At 46.3% G+C, this 18,049-nt stretch overlaps 1 protein-coding gene across 2 annotated transcripts in view; it reads left to right on the forward strand.

Moving 5' to 3' along the window:
* ARHGEF17 (Rho guanine nucleotide exchange factor 17) overlaps positions 1 to 17,123 on the forward strand; it is a 419,270-nt gene extending 402,147 nt beyond the window's left edge. Inside the window, exons 21-22 of one of the 2 annotated variants that reach the window (XM_082245420.1) lie at positions 13,697 to 13,954; positions 16,649 to 17,123. In XM_082245420.1, the coding sequence (XP_082101546.1) occupies positions 13,697 to 13,954; positions 16,649 to 16,824 (434 nt within the window). In that variant the 3' untranslated portion in view covers positions 16,825 to 17,123. The remainder of the gene's footprint in view (positions 1 to 13,696; positions 13,955 to 16,648) is intronic. The other variant, XM_082245421.1, reaches the window with a different exon arrangement.
* Positions 17,124 to 18,049: the final 926 nt, after the last annotated feature.

The following is an 18,049-nucleotide window of genomic DNA, read 5'->3' on the forward strand; positions in this document are numbered from 1 at the left end:
TTGGAGCCGAGATCAGGGAAGTCAGAGGGGTGGCAGTAGAGATGATTTAATGTACCCACGGCAACAGCTCATGCGCTGTAACGTTACAAAACACTACCCCGTGAAAATTCCCTACCCTCCGGAGCTGTGAGCATGTGCTGTGTGAAGCTGCTCAGCTGTTCCATGATGTATGTGCACAAGAAGTGACGAGGGTAGGGAATTTTCACGAGGTAGGGTTTTTTAACGTTACACCGGCTGCTTTTGACGACCTCTCCGGTTCTTAGTGTTACTTCTGTCCGGAAGTGACACAATTACCGGAAGTGAGGCTGACATTGGTCACTCTGGAACGCAGGAAGCACGGACTGCTTAGCCAGCGTGCGTTCCAACTGATCTTCACATAAAGCGATCATCTGCTATCTTCCCCCAACTTCCCCCATCACCGTTACCATTTAAGTTATATATACAGCATTACTATTATGTGACTCTGCATGTACCTTTAGCCACCTGATGGTTCACAGGAGAAATACAATGTAAAATGGAAAAAGAACATAACTGTATGCATGATTATTTTCTATCCAACTATATTTAATCAATTTAGATATACGAGTTAATGCCTTGGTATATTCAGCTTTAGGTATACAGACTGGATGAAGTATAGATATATATTTATACACATGTGGTTGTAAACGCTGTGATGGTAGCACTAGGACTGATTCATTTAGATACTGATTTTTATGGGATTATTGTTTATCTAAATCATGTGATTGCAATTTACTGACCCACCCATGAGGGGTGGGACATATGCCAGAAGTCATGTGACTTGTTGATCATTAAAAGCCCAGCCACCTGCACCTCAAATTAGCTCTGAAGAAGGGGGGACACCCCCGAAACGCGTAAGCTGCTTTAGAGGTTTGCATCTAACCACCGACTGCATCAGTGGACTATGCTCAGGGGAGAATTCCGGTGGACTCTTTGTTTTTATCTTTCGTCTGTCTTTTTATCCATTTTGTGAACATGATGTACATACACTTTATCAAAATAAATTGGTACAAAGGTTATACATTTTGAAAAAAAAATGTCTTTGTTTCTGTTATAAACTTTTATAAAATTTTGTAAATAAGTAATTTTTCTCCATCTCTGATGTGCACTGATGAAACTGCACTGATAGGCACTTATGAGGAGGCACTAATATGCAGTACTGATGAGGAGGCACTAATATGCAGCACTGATAGGTGGCATGGATAAACGGCACTGTTTGGCAGCACTGATGAGCAGGCACTGAAAGACAGCACTGACAGGCATCACCTGATTTTCTTGTGAGGAAATGCTGCTGATTGGCTTTCCTCTCCTCACGAGCTGTCAGCGTGGAGAGGAATGCTGATAACCGGCATTTCCTTGTTTACATGTGATCAGCTGTGATTGGACACGACTGATCACATGGGTAAAGAGCCTCGTCACTGTGATGTACCCTGTCCCAGGGACAGAGCGCACAATGTTGGCCTCTTTTTATAGGATGTCCTCCCACAATGATAGTGCTTCCGTCCGCCCATCATTTGACAATACGGTGGGCGGGAATCAGTTAAGATAAGAAACAATAAAGGATGACTAACTTTTAACTATAATAACATAGTTACATAGTTAGTGAGGTTGAAAAAAGACATCAGTCCATCCAGTTCAACCTATGATGTGTGTGTGTTTGCTGTTAACCGTACATTGTATACCCCTGTATGTTGTGGTCTTTAAGGTGCTCATCTAATAGTTTTTTGAAACTATCGATGCTCCCTGCTGATTCGACTGTTTGCGGAAGAGAATTCCACATCCTTACTGCTCTGACAGTGAAGAACCCCCTTCATACTTTAAGGTTAAACCGCCTTTCCTCTAGTTTTAGTGAGTGACCACATGTCTTATTGTATTCCCTTTCTCTGAATAGTTGGTTCCTTATGCTAGGGTCGCCAGTAAAGTATTTGTACATTGATATCATATCCCCCCTCAATAGTCTCTTCTCCAGAGAGAATAAGTTCAGTGCTTGTAGTCTTTCCTCATAGCAGATGTCCTCCATTCCCTTAATTATTTTTGTTGCCCTTCTCTGGACTTTCTCCAGTTCCAGCACATCCTTCCTGAGGACCGGTGCCCAGAACTGGAGAGCATACTCCAGATGTGGCCGGACCAGAGTCTTGTAGAGAGGGAGAATAATCTCTTTTTCTCTTACGTCCTCCGACAGTCGCCGCCTCTCCATATTCGTCACTATGGGGTTATTGACCTTTGCTCCGTAGGAGTAGATAGGCAACAGAATATGTCAATATTAAAGCTTTTAGCATATCCCACCCCCAGGGGGTGGTCCCCTCAGTCAATACCCTCCTGCTTCCTGTATCCATACCTCAGTTTCATTGTCTAGCTATCAGGAGTAGCAGGCTGTTTCTGTGCTGGGGCTTTTTGTCTCAGCCTTTATCTTCTTTTTGATTTTATTTGAGTGTTTTTTTCTCTCTCTTTACTTAGCTGTTAATTTTTTCAGCATTAGTTAGTTCTTCTGATGAAGAGGATCGTGCGGGCTGGGTCTCGGGCTGGCCCCCCTGGTCGCAGGTTGTGGGCCAGTGGCTTCCCAGCCTGCCATCGAGCGTTCAGTCAGGTTTTTTCCTGGCATGTGTGAACGACCCATCCCTGTTCGCTGCAGAGATGCTGCGGTGAGGTGGCTGTCTCACTGGACGCCATGCGGTTTCGCACCGCAGTTCTACTGCGTCCTGGCTGCGACTCTCCCTGTCCTCTGTGCAGCGGCTTGATCGCTTGTGCGGGCTCCCCACGCCATTCAGAAGGTAAGTGTACTCTGTGTGGGGACCTGTCTGTTTAGTGGGTGTCAGTCTGGGACTGTGTAACCCTGCATTTCTGTACACACTATTGGGCTCCCTGTCTGGTTTGCTGCCTTCTGTGGGCTGCAAGGAGGGGGGCTATCCTGCACTGTTCTGTGTTACAGGCTGTGTGTTTTTCTGTGTGACATGCTGTATGCTGTGGGGCATGATGTGAGACATGTTTGTGCATACATGCGGCGGCCGCTGCTGCGGTCCGCCATTTTTTTATTATTACTGCAGGCGTATGATGGAGAGCGGCGTTTTTGGCGCCAAGCGCCGCCATTTTGGCGGCTATCGCTCAGGCCACATGTCAGCGCTGCATGCTCTGCCTTTGCAGTCCCCCACCGGCGGCCATGTTTGTGGAGCCTTCCATAGGCTTTATAGGAGCGGTCTGTATTGCATCATTTCCTTTGCCCTGAGAACAGCGATCGATGCAGCAGCCTGAGTGATCTCTCCAGGTTTACCTTCCTTATTCCTGTATTCCTTGCCTAAGTTTTGTACTTCTCCCTGTGGGGGTCGGTGTGTGCTGTGTGTGTTCGGTGGGCTACGCTCGCCGCGATCTTAAAGGGGCAGTACCCCTTTTTTCCTGCAAAATTTTGGGGCATGGATTCTCAGGAAAGCAAATTTCCTCCCACTTTAGTGGGGGGCCAAGGGTCTGCTGCTTCCCCCGAGGGGGGCGATTTGGCTACCATTGTGGCTAACCTAGCTGCTCAGGTGCAGATGCTTGTGGCTGCTCAATCCACAAAACGGCCCAGAGTTTCAATTTCCTCTGATTCAGAGGGCGATGGGGATGGGGCTGCTATGGCTGGGGTCCCCTTATCGGGGTCCCGTTCGTCCCTGGACCTTGTAGGGTCAGAAGGGGAGGCAGAGGTTGAAGGGGTTGATGATTCCCCCCCTGGCTTGTCTGAAGAGCTTGCAATCATGGATGAATTGGTTGCTTCTATTAAACAAACACTGCATTTGCAGGATGAACCATGTCCTCCTGCTGTCCTGGCCTCTTATGGGACGCAGCGGAGACGCAAATTATCGCAGGTTTTTCCTTGCACTGAGGATTTTCAGCGCGCTGTTAGTGAACAATGGCGCAATATAAAGAAGCCTTTTGCTGTGCTAAGTAGGTTCAAGCTGCGTTATCCCTTCACACCCGCCACTGATGAACGTTGGTGTGTGCCGCCTCCGGTGGATCACGCGGTGGCAGTTTTGAATAAATCTACTGCGATTCCGGCGGAGGATACCCCGGTGTTCCGGGATCCCACGGACAGGAGACTGGAGTCTCTTGCCCGCCATACTTACTCGGTTACCGGTTCCATGCTGAAAGCTATTTTTGCTTCCCTTATGGCAGCTCAGGCTGTCGTGGATTGGACACAGGTGCTCAGGCGCGTCCTGGTGGCTGATTCTGCCCCGCCGACAACGTTGGCTATGGTGGATCAAATTCATCAGGGTGTCATGTATTTGTGTGATGCGGACTTAGATATATCCCTTTGGCTGCACGTGTGCACAGCGTGGCGGTGTTGACACGCCGCTTGATTTGGCTGAAATGTTGGTCTGTGGACCAATCTTCTCGCAAAACTTTAGCTAATCTACCCTATACGGGATCTCGCCTTTTTGGCGACTCCTTGGATATGCTGATAAAGGGGATCACTGGGGGTAAGAGCACGCTCTTGCCCCAGTCTCACAAGGCTAAGGTTGCTCAAGGTAAGAAGCATGCTTCCTTTAGACCCTCTCAGGGGTCCTTTCGTGCCTTTCGGTCGCACTAAAAGGGCAAACCCTTCAAAGGTCAAGGCTCCCAAAAGAAGCCGTGGACAGGTAAGCAGAAGTCCGGCCAGTCCGGGTCCGCTGCCCATAACAATGCGGCCTGAAGGGGCGCCCTCACCCAGTTCTGGGGTGGGGGGACGTTTGCTCGGTTTTCTTCAACCCTGGCTGGCCCGCGTTCGGGACAGGTGGGTTCAGGAGATCGTTCGGTCCGGTTACAAGATCGAGTTTCTCTCTCGGCCGGCGAGCAGATTTTTTCCCTCAAATCTTCAACTGTCTCCGGAGCGTTTGCAAGATCTGCACCTGGCGGTGCGGAACCTGCGGGCTCAGGGAGTGGTGGTTCCGGTGCCTCATCGGGACAGATTTCGGGGGTTTTATTCAAATATGTTCACTGTGCCCAGAAAGGAGGGCAAGGTACGTCCGATTCTGGACTTAAAAGCTCTGAACCGCTTTGTGCGGGTTCGCAAGTTCCGCATGGAATCCCTGCGCTCGTGGTGGCTGCTCTAGTTCCGGGAGAATTCATGGCATCCATCGATTTGAAGGATGCGTACCTTCACATCCCCATTTTCGAGGGTTACCAGAGGTACCTTCGATTCGCCATTGCGGAGGATCATTACCAATTCGTGGTGCTGCCTTTTGGTCTCGCTTCGGCTCCGCGGGTGTTCACCAAGGTGCTTGCACCAGTTCTGGCTTTGAGAGACCAGGGCATCTCGGTCCTGGGGTATCTGGACGACATTCTGGTTCGGTCTGCGACCAGTCAGGGTCTGGTGAAAGACCTGTCCGTCACGATGCAAACTCTACAGGAGTTTGGTTGGACGATAAACTTTCCAAAATCGACGCTGTGCCCGTCTGTTCGTCTTCCCTACCTGGGAATGATCCTGGACTCTGTTCAGGCGAAGGTCTTCCTGCCGGAAGACAAGCTCAGGACACTTCAGGAAGAAGTCAGGTCCCTCCGGGACGTTCCGTGCTCGTCCCTCCGGACGGGCATGAGGTGTCTGGGATTGATGGTCTCGGCTTTGGAGGCGATTCCCTTTGCCCAGTTTCACACGAGGGGTCTCCAAGCGGAGATCCTGTCCAGGTGGGACGGGCAACCACAATCTCTGGATCTTCAGATCTCGTTGAGTCCTCGCACCAGAAGGGATCTTCTGTGGTGGCTACAGTCCCCGGCGGTGTCGGGGGGAAAGTCTTTTCGCCCTCTTTCGTGGACGGTGATCACCACGGATGCCAGCCTGTCGGGCTGGGGTGGTGTTCTGGGCGTTCTGTCCACCCAGGGTACTTGGTCGGAGGGGGAATCCTCCCTTCCGATCAACATTCTGGAATTGCGGGCGATAAATCTCTGCCTTCGACGTTGGACGAACAGGCTTCAGGGCCGTCCGGTTCGGGTGCAGACGGACAATGCCACAGCGGTGGCCTACATCAACCACCAAGGGGGCACCAGGAGTGCCCGAGCAGCTCGGGAGGTGGCCGACATTCTGTCTTGGGCCGAGACGCACGTCCCAGCGATCACGGCAGTTCACATTCCGGGGGTGGAGAACTGGCAGGCGGATTATCTGAGTCGCCAGACCCTGGACCAGGGGGAATGGTCACTCCACCCGGATGTCTTCCAGATGTTGTGCGCGAAGTGGGGTCTTCCAGATGTGGACCTGTTCGCGTCTCGTCTGAACAACAAGGTGGGAAGGTTCGTGGCAAGGACGCGCGATCCTCGGGCAGACGCGTCGGACGCGTTAGTGGCTCCGTGGCATCAGTATCGACTGATGTATGCATTCCCACCGATTCAGCTACTATCCAGGTTCCTTCGCAGGTTGTCCTCGGAACCGCTCACGGTGATTCTGGTGGCGCCAGACTGGCCCCGCCGGTCTTGGTACACAGACCTCGTGAATCTGGCGGTCGACGCTCCATGGCGTCTGCCTCTTCGAGAAGATCTTCTGTCTCAAGGACCGATATTCCATCCTGCTTTACAGTCACTGGCTTTGACGGCCTGGCTGTTGAAACCGAGGTCCTGAGGGATAGGGGTCTCTCCCCGGAGGTCATTCACACTTTGATCAACGCTAGAAAGACTTCTTCGGGGAAGGTTTACTACCGTACTTGGAAGGCCTATTTTGCCTGGTGTGAGTCCAGGGGGTTTTCCCCTCGCTCATACTCGGTGTCTAGGGTGTTGTCTTTCCTTCAAACGGGTGTGGACCAGCGTTTGGCGTTGGCCACGATTAAGGGTCAGATTTCTGCGCTGGCCGTTCTCTTTCAACGCCCTGTGGCGTCTAATTCTTTGGTTAGCACCTTTGTTCAAGGGGTGCGACACCTGGTCCCTCCTAGGAGGGAGCCTTTGCCTCCATGGGACTTGAACCTCGTTCTGTCCGTGTTGCAACATGCTCCCTTTGAAAAGATCAGGGAGATCTCATTGCCTCTGTTGTCCAAGAAGGTCGCTTTTTTGGTGGCGATCACTTCGGCTCGCAGAGTGTCGGAGCTGGCAGCCTTGTCCTGCAGGTCTCCGTATTTGGTGATTCACTTGGATAAGGTGGTCTTGCGACCTAACCCTTCTTTTCTCCCGAAGAGGATCTCGGAATTTCATCTCAATGAGGACATTGTCTTGCCTTCATTTTGCACGAAGCCTAGACATCCGAAGGAGGTGGATTTACACTCCTTGGATGTTGTTCGGGCGATCAGGGTTTACCCGTCATCGACTAAATCCTTTCGCAAGATGGATTCTCTATTTGTCCTTCCAGAGGGACCTCGGAAGGGCTTGGCGGCGTCGGCTTCTACCATCGCCAAATGGATCAGACAGACTATTGAACAGGCATATGTTTTGAAGGGAAAAGTTCCCCCTATGCCTGTGAAGGCGCACTCTACCAGATCTCTGAGTACGTCTTGGGCCTGTCATCATCGGGCTTCTGTGGCCCAGGTGTGTAGGGCGGCGACTTGGTCGTCCGTTCACACCTTCTCAAAGTTCTACAAAGTGGATGTTCAGGCATTGGCAGATGCTTCTTTTGGCCGCAAGGTTCTTAGTGCGGCAGTGCCTTAGGGTCCCTTATTTTTGGGCCCTTGGCTGTTTGGGATGTTTTTATCCCTGGGTTATTTGTTTTTCCTGGGTTATTGCTCCTGTTGAGCAAAGTTTTTTTCATGCTGCCCAGCTGGTTTCCTTCCTTTGGTAAGGTTCCTTTTTTTCTGCTGTGGGTACTGCGTTGCCTTAGGCGCGGCTGCGTTTCCCACCCCTCATGTATGCACTGCTTTGGGACGTCCCCATAGTGACGAATATGGAGAGGCGGCGACTGTTGGAGGACGTAAGAGAAAACGGAAATTTTGCTAAAATCTTACCTGTAAAATTCCTTTCTCTGAGTCCTCCGACAGTCGCTGCCCCGCCCCTCTTTTGGGGTTTGTTTATGTACTCTACTGCTATTCTACTGAAACTGAGGTATGGATACAGGAAGCAGGAGGGTATTGACTGAGGGGACCACCCCCTGGGGGTGGGATATGCTAAAAGCTTTAATATTGACATATTCTGTTGCCTAGCTACTCCTACGGAGCAAAGGTCAATAACCCCATAGTGACGAATATGGAGAGGCGGCGACTGTCGGAGGACTCGGAGAAAGGAATTTTACAGGTAAGATTTTACAAAAATTCCATTATTTCTGGAGTGAATCCCCTTTTTTATACATCCCAGTATTCTGTTGGCTTTGTTTGCAGCAGCTTGGCATTGCATGCCACTGCCAAGCCTGTTGTCTACCAGTACCCCCAGGTCCTTTTCCATCTTAGATTCACCCAGAGGTTCCCCTCCTAGTGAGTAGCTTGCTTTCTGGTTTCTGGCACCCAAGTGCATTACTTTACATTTTTCAACATTAAACCTCATCTGCCATGTAGTTGCCCACCCCATTATTTTGTTCAGGTCCGCTTGTAAGGTTTCCACATCCTGCATAGAAGATATTGGCATGCTTAGTTTAGTATCATCCACAAATACTGTACTGAGATTGTACTAGATATCCCCTTCTCTAGATCATTTATGAATAAATTAAACAGGATTGGCTCCAGGACAGAACTCTGGGGGACGCCACTTTCCACACCCGCCCAATCCAAGTACTCCCCATTAATCACCACCCTTTGCACTCTCCCCTGGAGCCAGTTCTCTATCCAGGTACTCACCTTATGGTCCATACCTACCTTCCTTAGTTTGAACAGTAAGCGTTTGTGGGGAGCGGTGTCAAATGCCTTTGCAAAGTCCAGATACACCACATCCACAGGCTTACCTTTATCTAGGTGGCAGCTCACTTCATCATAGAAGGTTAATAGATTGGTTTGGCAAGAATAATATTACCATTTTCATTACTAAAGTCTTGTATGTGGTCCCTTAACATCCCCTCCAAAATCTTGCAGACTACTGATGTTAGGCTGACTGGCCTATAGTTACCCGGGATATATCTCGTCCCTTTTTTAAATATTGGTACCACGTTGGCTTTTTTCCAATCAGCTGGCCCCATACCCGTCTGTAAACTATCCGTAAAGATCAAGAATAATGGTCTGGAAATCACCTGGCTGAGCTCTTTAAGAACCCTCGGGTGCAAGCCATCCAGTCCCGGTTTATTTATGTTAAGTTTCTCTAGTTTAGTTCTAAGTCTATCTTCTGTTAGCCATGGCGGAACTTCCTGAGGTGTGTTATTTAGTTTGGCCTTACAAGCTGGGTTAGTGTAGCCCCCCAATTCTTTTGTGAAGACTGAAGAGAAGAAATTATTTAACACTACCGCCTTTTCCCTGTCCTCTGTGGCCAAATCTCCCTTGTCGTCTTTTATGGGGCCAATGTGTTCTGGCCTCGCTTTCTTACTATTTATATACTTAAAGAATTTCTTGGGGTTCTTTTTACTCTCTTCCGCTATATGTCTCTCGTGTTCTATTTTAGCCGCCTTGATTTCGTCTTTACATTTCTTATTACACTCTTTGTAATGCTTGAATGCTGCCAATGACCCCTTAGTCTTGTATTTTTTGAAGGCCTTTTCTTTAGCATTAATATGCATTTTTAAGTTGGAGTTTAGCCACCTAGGGTTTAGTTTTGCTCTTTTAAATGTATTTCCCTTTGGAATGCACTGGTCAATCCCTTTGTTTAGTATGCTCTTGAAGCACTCTCAATTGTTCTTTATTCCCAGGGTTCTATCCCATTTGATATTTTCTAGCAGAGAGCGCAGTTTTGGGAAATTGGCTCTTTTGAAATTCAGTGTCCTTATATTACCCTTGCCTTGCGTTTCCTATTACGGTACTATGATTAATACTGAAACTAATTGACCTATGGTCACTGTTTCCTAAGTTGCCCCGTATTTCTATATCCGTGAGCAGGTCTGTATTGTTGGTAATCAGTAGGTCAAGTACCGCATTGTTTCTTGTCGTTGCATTCACCATCTGACCCATGAAATTGTCCTGCAAAACATTTAGGAACTGCCGAGCCTTGGCTGAATGCGTGGTTCCTTCTGCTCAGTCTATATCAGGATAATTAAAGTCCCCCATTATAATGACATTTCCCATCCTTGCTGCCAATCCTATCTGTAAAAGAAGGTCCGCCTTCCCTTCCTCCCTCAGGTTGGGGGGCCTATAGCATATGCCCAATATTACCTTCCCCACAGTGCCTTCCCTTTGAAGTTCTACCCATAGGGATTCTGCCTCGTCCGTAGCTCCATTATTAATATCATCCCTCATATTTACCTGTACACTGTTCTTAATATACAGACATACCACTTCCCTCTTTTTTACCTTCTCTATCTCTGCGATAAAGGAAATACCCCTGAATGGTCGCCATCCAGTCAAACCAAGTCTCAGTTATCCCCACAAAAGCTTTACCATTTTTGCCCTGGGCACCAAATGACCTTATTGTGCCACTGCATGGATATACACGTGTAAAACACTGGTACTTGGGTTTACAGGCACACATGTATTGGTGTATTTTCCCAGATGCAAGATGGAAAAATACACCCATACACGGGCACCTGTAAACGCTTGTGCCGGCATTTACATGCATTCTCACATAGTGACAGTTAATTACTCCCTATGTGCTGCTCCTTTTGTTTATTGCTCACTTGCATCCATGCTCCCTTGGGGTGCCGATGTCTCTCTCTACCTGAATAATGTCACGTCCAAGGCCAGGACTAGAAGTCCTCTGTGGGGCGGCGATCCCTCTGCCTGAAAGGGAATTGTATTTATAACTTGTAAGCTAGTGTCGGGTACAGGAGTGCACTCGGTACAGCACTAAAGATGTGCAAGTGTACTGTGTGTTCAGCAGCAGTGATCTCTGTACCAATTTTGCATCTCTAAAGGCAATGCTAGCAAGCACTGCCTGCACTGTCATAATGGAATCTGCACTTCACCTGCGCCCCCTCCCCAGTAAATTGTTGTGCCTCGGGCTATTGTCTCTTCCGCCCCCCCTTGTCCTGGGCCATGTATCAATGTACAGCATATTTTGTAATCCATTCCTTAATGGCCGAATTACACAGCAGCTAAGGCTCACAGATGCCGCAGATATAAGCATCATTTTTTTATTTTTTATTCCGCAGTGGTGCAAAACCTAGAACGAAAAAACCCGTGAGTGAACAAAAAACGTGCATGTGAAACAGACACAAAAAAGTGCACTTTAGGGTCTGCTTTAAGTCAACCCCCCGAAGGGGTAGGACCTCTACCCTGACCCCCCAGGGCACAAGGCTCCTGAAGGGGACATAGGTTTACATAGTCTGCCTAGCCAGAAAGCCTGGTAGACCCCGTTCTTCAAGGCCAGCCGAAGCTGACAGTTGAATAATAGGTCAGGGAAGCTCTACCAAAGAGAGACCCCCCCTTCCGCAGAGGGAGGGGTAGGAAGGAACGTAAGGACCACACATACTCCCTCTAGACCTCAGAGTAAACCTGAGGACTCATCCAGTGAAAAAACACACACAGAAGTGAAAGGTGACAAGCGTGGGAAGAAAAAAAAAAATAGAAATGATAAAGTGGCTGTGCAATGGTGCATTGGCCGGATCCTGAGGCCTGGTAGACAAAAATTGCCCCAGACTTTAGCTGAAAGGCCCAGCCTATAGAAGGGCAGTGCAGAAAGAAAGCAATTTAATGCTGTGACCATGTGATCTGTTCACACTGTGGTGTCCAACACCCAAGTGTTACTAAGAGCACCCCTAGGTCGACCACTCCCAGGGGGCACTGACACCGTTGACCACACAAGGTAGAACATTCAAACCAGGAGGTAGTGGGCTCTTCCAGCTTTCCTGGAGGAACTACTCCCGTGCCTCAACTGCCTGGGGGACACCCTGGTTTCTGTTCCAGCCGGTGCTAACCTTCCAAGCTCCCACCACTCCAACATGTTTGCATAGCCACCGCCCCAGCCTTGGTCAGGTCAGGATGATAGTGCAAAAAGGTAAATCAGCGCAATTAAATATAAAGTGGTGTAGTGTTAAGACCCAATAATTTGGGCCACATAAAGAAAATACAGCAGCTATATAGAACCTCCTTCACTAACGGGAGAAATGAACTATAGACAAATATGTATACAGCGCTATATAAAATCAAATAAAGTGACAATGTGCATCATATAAATCAATAAACTCGCTTACAGTGCAATATATATTCCTCTTAGGTGCAATATATAATGTCCATAAAGTGCATTCAAGGTAAAGTGCATAAGAGTCCACTAAAATATAAATCTAACCGTGGTTTAAAATTCAATAAAGTGCTTGATAGATGTTTCCATATAAAAGTGCAAGTGACACCACCACTGTTTAGCCACCAGATGGCCTTGCACCTCACTGAAGCATTAAACCAGCATTGAATCCTCAATAAAAAATGCCACTTCCTGGATCGATCTCTCACCATCCCATGGACATGATATGTGAATAAAGATAATGAGGCATCTAAGTGTACACTGCTATTATCCTTTAATTTATTCACATTCAAAGTAGAATTGCACGCCAAAAACAGTAGCTGTCGGGAGCCGTGCTGGTGGGTCGCCGCTCGTCCGTCCAGGTCTCCGTCCCCTATACGCGTGGCGTCTTATGCTTTCGCATCACAACTCGGACGAGCGGCGACCCACCAGCACGGCTCCCGACAGCTACTGTTTTTGGCGTGTACGGTTCGCACAAGCCCATTGTGCCGATTCATGTGAGTGCAATTCTACTTTAAATGTGAATCAATTAAAGGATAATAGCAGTGTACACTTAGATGCCTCATTATCTTTATTCACATATCATGTCCATGGGATGGTGAGAGATCGATCCAGGAAGTGGCATTTTTTATTGAGGATTCAATGCTGGTTTAATGCTTCAGTGAGGTGAGAGGCCATCTGGTGGCTAAACGGTGGTGGTGTCACTTGCACTTTTATATGGAAACATCTATCAAGCACTTTATTGAATTTTAAACCACGGTTATATTTATATTTTAGTGGACTCTTATGCACTTTACTTTGAATGCACTTTATGGACATTATATATTGCACCTAAGAGGAATATATATAGCGAGTTTATTGATTTATAAGATGCACATTGTCACTTTATTTGATTTTATATAGCGCTGTATACATATTTGTCTATAGGTCAGGATGATAGCACAGCTGATGAGAACAGATACTATACTGGATTTTAGCCAAAAGGCGATATAAGCGTATTTTATGCTGTTCGCCCATACGCATGAAAATATGTCCATATGCATGAACTTTAACTTCCCTTTGGACATAGTGTTTCCAGAGATACATTTCAACTCATGGAGCAAGCTGATCACCTTACCCATGATGCCCTCCCAAAATTTCAGGTAAAATGGGAACCATGGATGTGAGACATCCCTTGTAACACTGGCTTCTCTATAACTTTTTGATTACTGCTATGTACACAACTGTATTGCTGACTTTAGGCATATGATTTTCTTACACTTTCTTTTATTTCCTTTTAATTTTGATTGCACTGGAACTTGTTCCCCTAGAATGGTTTTGCCTCATCTGCTGAGTATAGAACATTTTCTCATTGTTATTGGTCTGTAACTTTTTAACTATAATGAAAGTTATTTTGTAAACAAAAATTACAGTGAAATGGGCAAAAATAAAGGTTGTTATTTAGGTGCTAACCTTTTATGAACTAAGCCTGTAATCACTTCAGGTTTTCATGTATTTTTGGTATATGTATCTTCAGGGTCTGACGCCATCATTCGTCAACACAAATCTGCTTGTTTACGCATCACGGCTTTGCTCGCTTGCAAGGAACTTTTGTGGATCGGGACCAGTGCTGGAGTGGTTCTGACCCTGTCCATCTCTTCTGGCTCCACCTCCCTGAAGGTTCCGCTTTGTCCGGTGGGTCTATCGCAGGGTCACACTGGACATGTCCGCTTCCTTACCTCTGTGGAACTGCCCGATGGTTTTGATGTTTACTTCCCCGTACCTGGAGAGCAGGGTGAGTCCCTTCCATTGACTGTTCAGTGCCTTCTGTCAGATTGCTGGGTGCAGAGAGTGACAGTACAGCACAAGTGGAGTGTATCAAAGTATAATTAAAGCCAAAATGCATACATTTTTTTTTCCATTTTAGAGAGTTGTGAAGGGTTAAAACCCCTGACATCTTTTTTTTTTTAATTTCTATTTGTATGTTCAGATTGATTTCATATATTCTTTATTTCAAAATTACTTTGAATTAGAATTTCAGAAGGCGGCTATATTCATACAACTGTATCTCACAAAAGTGAGTACACCCCTCACATTTTTGTAAATATTTTATTCTATCTTTTCATGTGACAACACTGAAAAAATGACACTTTGCTACAATGTAATATAGTGAGTGTACAGCTTGTATAACAGTGTAAATTTGCTGTCCCCTCAAAATAATTCAACACACAGCCATTAATGTCTAAACCGTTGGCAGCAAAAGTGAGTACACCCGTAAGTGAAAATGTCCAAATTGGTTCCAAAGTGTCAATATTTTGTGTGGCCACCACTATTTTCCAGCACTGCCTTAACCCTCTTGGGCATGGAGTTCACCAGAGCTTCACAGGTTGCCACTGGAATCCTCTTCCACTCCTCCATGATGAACATCACAGAGCTGGTGGATGTTAGAGAACTTGCAATTCTCCACCTTCCGTTTGAGAGTGCCCCACAGATGCTCAATAGAGTTTAGGTCTGGAGACATGCTTGGCCAATCCATCACCTTTACCCTCAGCTTCTTTAGCAAGGCAGTGGTCGTCTTGGAGGTGTGTTTGGGGTCGTTATCCTGCTGGAATACTGCCCTGCGGCCCAGTCTCTGAAGGGAGGGGATCATGCTCTGCTTCAGTATGTCACCGTACATGTTGGCATTCATGGTTCCCTCAATGAACCATAGCTCCCCAGTGCTGGCAGCACTCATGCAGCCCCAGACCATGACACTCCCACCACCATGCTTGACTGCAGGCAAGACACACTTGTCTTTGTACTCCTCACCTGGTTTCTGCAACACACACTTAACACCATCTGAACCAAATACGTTTATCTTGGTCTCATCAGACCACAAGACATGGTTCCAGTAATCCATGTCCTTAGTCTGCTTGTCTTCAGCAAACTGTTTGCGGGCTTTCTTGTACATTATCTTTAGAAGAGGCTTCCTTCTGGGACGACAGACATGCAGTCCAATTTGATGGAGCATGCGGCGTATGGTCTGAGCACTGACAGGCTGACCCCCCCACCCCTTCAACCTCTGCCGCAATGCTGGCAGCACTCATACGTCTATTTCCTAAAGACAACCTCTGGATATGACGCTGAGCACGTGTACTCAACTTCTTTGGTTGACCATGGCAAGGCCTGTTCTGAGTGAAATCTGTCCTGTTAAACCTCTGTATGGTCTTGGTCACTGTGCTGCAGCTCAGTTTCAGGGTCTTGGCAATCTTCTTATAGCCTAGGCCATCTTTATGTAGAGCAACAATTCTTTTTTTCAGATCCTCAGAGAGTTCTTTGCCATGAGGTGCCATGTTGAACTTCCAGTGACCAGTATGAGAGTGAGAGCGATAACACCAAATGTAACACACCTGCTCCCCATTCACACCTGAGACCTTGTAACACTAATGAGTTACATGACACCGGGGAGGGAAATGGCTAATTGGGCCCAATTTGGACATTTTCACTTAGGGTGTACTCACTTTTGTTGCCAGCGGTTTAGACATTAATGGCTGTGTGTTGAGTTATTTTGAGGGGACAGCAAATTTACACTGTTATACAAGCTGTACACTCACTACTTTACATTGTTTCAAAGTGTAATTTCTTTAGTGTTGTCACATGAAAAGATATAATTACATGTTTACAAAAATGTGAGGGGTGTACTCACTTTTTGAGATACTGTATTATATTCTATTCTTTTATTTTCTACTTTTTTCTATTTTTTTCTTTTCTATTGTATTCTCTTTTATTCTGTTCCTTTACTTTATTTTTTACTCTATTCGGTTTTATTCTATTCTATTGTTTTCTGTTCTATTCCTTTCTTTTCTTTTCTCTTCTGTTTTATTCTATTATATTCTGTTTTATTCTATTCTGTTCTTTTTTATGCTATTCTTATCTATTATTTTCTATTCCTATATTTTCTAGTTTATTTATTTTTTTGTATTACATTCTGTTTTTTTTTTTTCCACTATGCTGATCTATTTATTTTATTTTCTATTCTATTCTGTTTTATTTTATTAATATCTGTTGTTTTCTGATTTCTTCTATTCAATTCTTTTCTTTTCTATTCTGTTCTAATCTGTTCTTATCTATTCTATTTTATTCCTTTATTTTCTATTCTATTCCATTCGGTTTTTATTCTGTTCCATGCTTTTCTATCCTGTTTATTCTATTCCTTTATTTTCTAGTCTATTATTTTTTTTATTCCATTCTGTTTTTATTCTCTTATTTTCTATTCTGTTTTATTCTGATCTATTTCTTTTATTTATTTAACAAAAATTTTGTCTGAATTTGGATGCATAACGAAACAAATCACACATGTCTACTGTACATAATGGCGTATTGACCTAAGGGCGTGTCCTGGACCAAGCTGTATTGCCTAACTGCTGTGTAGTCTGCAGAGGGGTCCAGGACCTGGCAGGGAGTGCCTGGATTTAAAGACAGTTCATATACATGCATTTCTGTTTTTTAGCAGGTAACGAGCAAGCGTGTGATGCAGAGAAGAGGGACTCCTCCAGACACCGCACTAAATCCAAACTCCTGGTCATCAGTGGTGGTGACGGCTACGAGGACTTCCGACTCACCAACAGCAGTGAGACTGTGGGCAGAGACGACAGCACCAACCACCTGCTACTCTGGAGGGTCTGAAGGTCGCACCAGGCCGTTGTTACGCACCGGACCCTCATCTGTTTTGCTGCTTACCATCACACCTTCAGCTCATCCACCGGCTTGTCCTGAGCATCTGACCTGCACACCTCCATTCACTACCTTCAACGCCACCAGGTTCTGAAATCACCGCCAGGGAAGGTCATACGGAGGAGCTGCTTGTCCAGGAAGAGATGGATGTACTGTATACAGGAGCGGGGTCATTATTACATTGCCAAAGTCCTTAGCAAGATGGCGGTATGGGAATTGCAGTACAATAACGTGCCTCCAACTATGAAAAAAAATAAGGATCTGCCAATCTGCTTCTGCTTCTGCTTCTTCAAAGGTATTAACCACTGGCGAGTGAGCGGTGACTCAGAAGCCCCTTTGACTGCTGTCCGTCACTGCTTTTCCATACGCATTTCATGGGAGCGTCAAAAGCACCGAGACCCTCGGGACTCGATCAGCCAATAAACTCCGTGTTCGCAGGGTCCGGCTGCTCACATCAGTTCTGTGGCTTAAAAAAAAAAAGACAGACTTTTAAGTGTTGCCTGGTCCGCCGGCCATTATTTTTTTAAAGATGTTCTTATTTATTGTCAAGTGAAAACTTGTGTTTTGAAGTTTTAATTTTTTTATTTTTTTTTAGTGTGTGAGTGAGGAAACTGAATCCTGCGGATCCCTGATCTCTATAATGGGGGTGGTAGAGACAAAGTCTATGACCTTTAGTAGTATTTTTTTGATGGAATTCCATTTATGTCCTAATTAAAGCGGTTCCTCACCAATAGAGGCCTTTAAAGAAGCACTCCACTGAAACTCTAAAACCACTTTGTAATGATATGGACACGGCTGTAAGAGCACAGAAGGAAGCCTCTGGTCACTGGGTGCTGAGATGGGTGTTTGCTGTCAGTCCCTCAAGCAGAGTACTGCTATTGAAAGATTAGTCCAGATGCAGGGAAACCTATATTTCAGATTTCTTCCAGATGTGAAGTTCCCCTGGATATCCACAAAGGTGAAGGGCTTCCTGCAGCTAAAGGACGGTGCAGGGGATGTCTGAAATTTTAGCTCCAGCTCTGTGCAGACCTCCAGACACACCAGTAGGAGGCGAGCTGTACAGGCCAATTCTGTGCACGTCACATTCTTACCACTTTTAGGAAATCATATGTGCTGCAAATGGACAGGGTCGTTTTTATTTTCAATTTGTGTATCAGATATTACAATCTTTATGCAT

Source organism: Pelophylax lessonae (genome assembly GCF_965119305.1).
Source record: "Pelophylax lessonae genome assembly, chromosome: 2".
Taxonomy (NCBI): domain Eukaryota; kingdom Metazoa; phylum Chordata; class Amphibia; order Anura; family Ranidae; genus Pelophylax; species Pelophylax lessonae.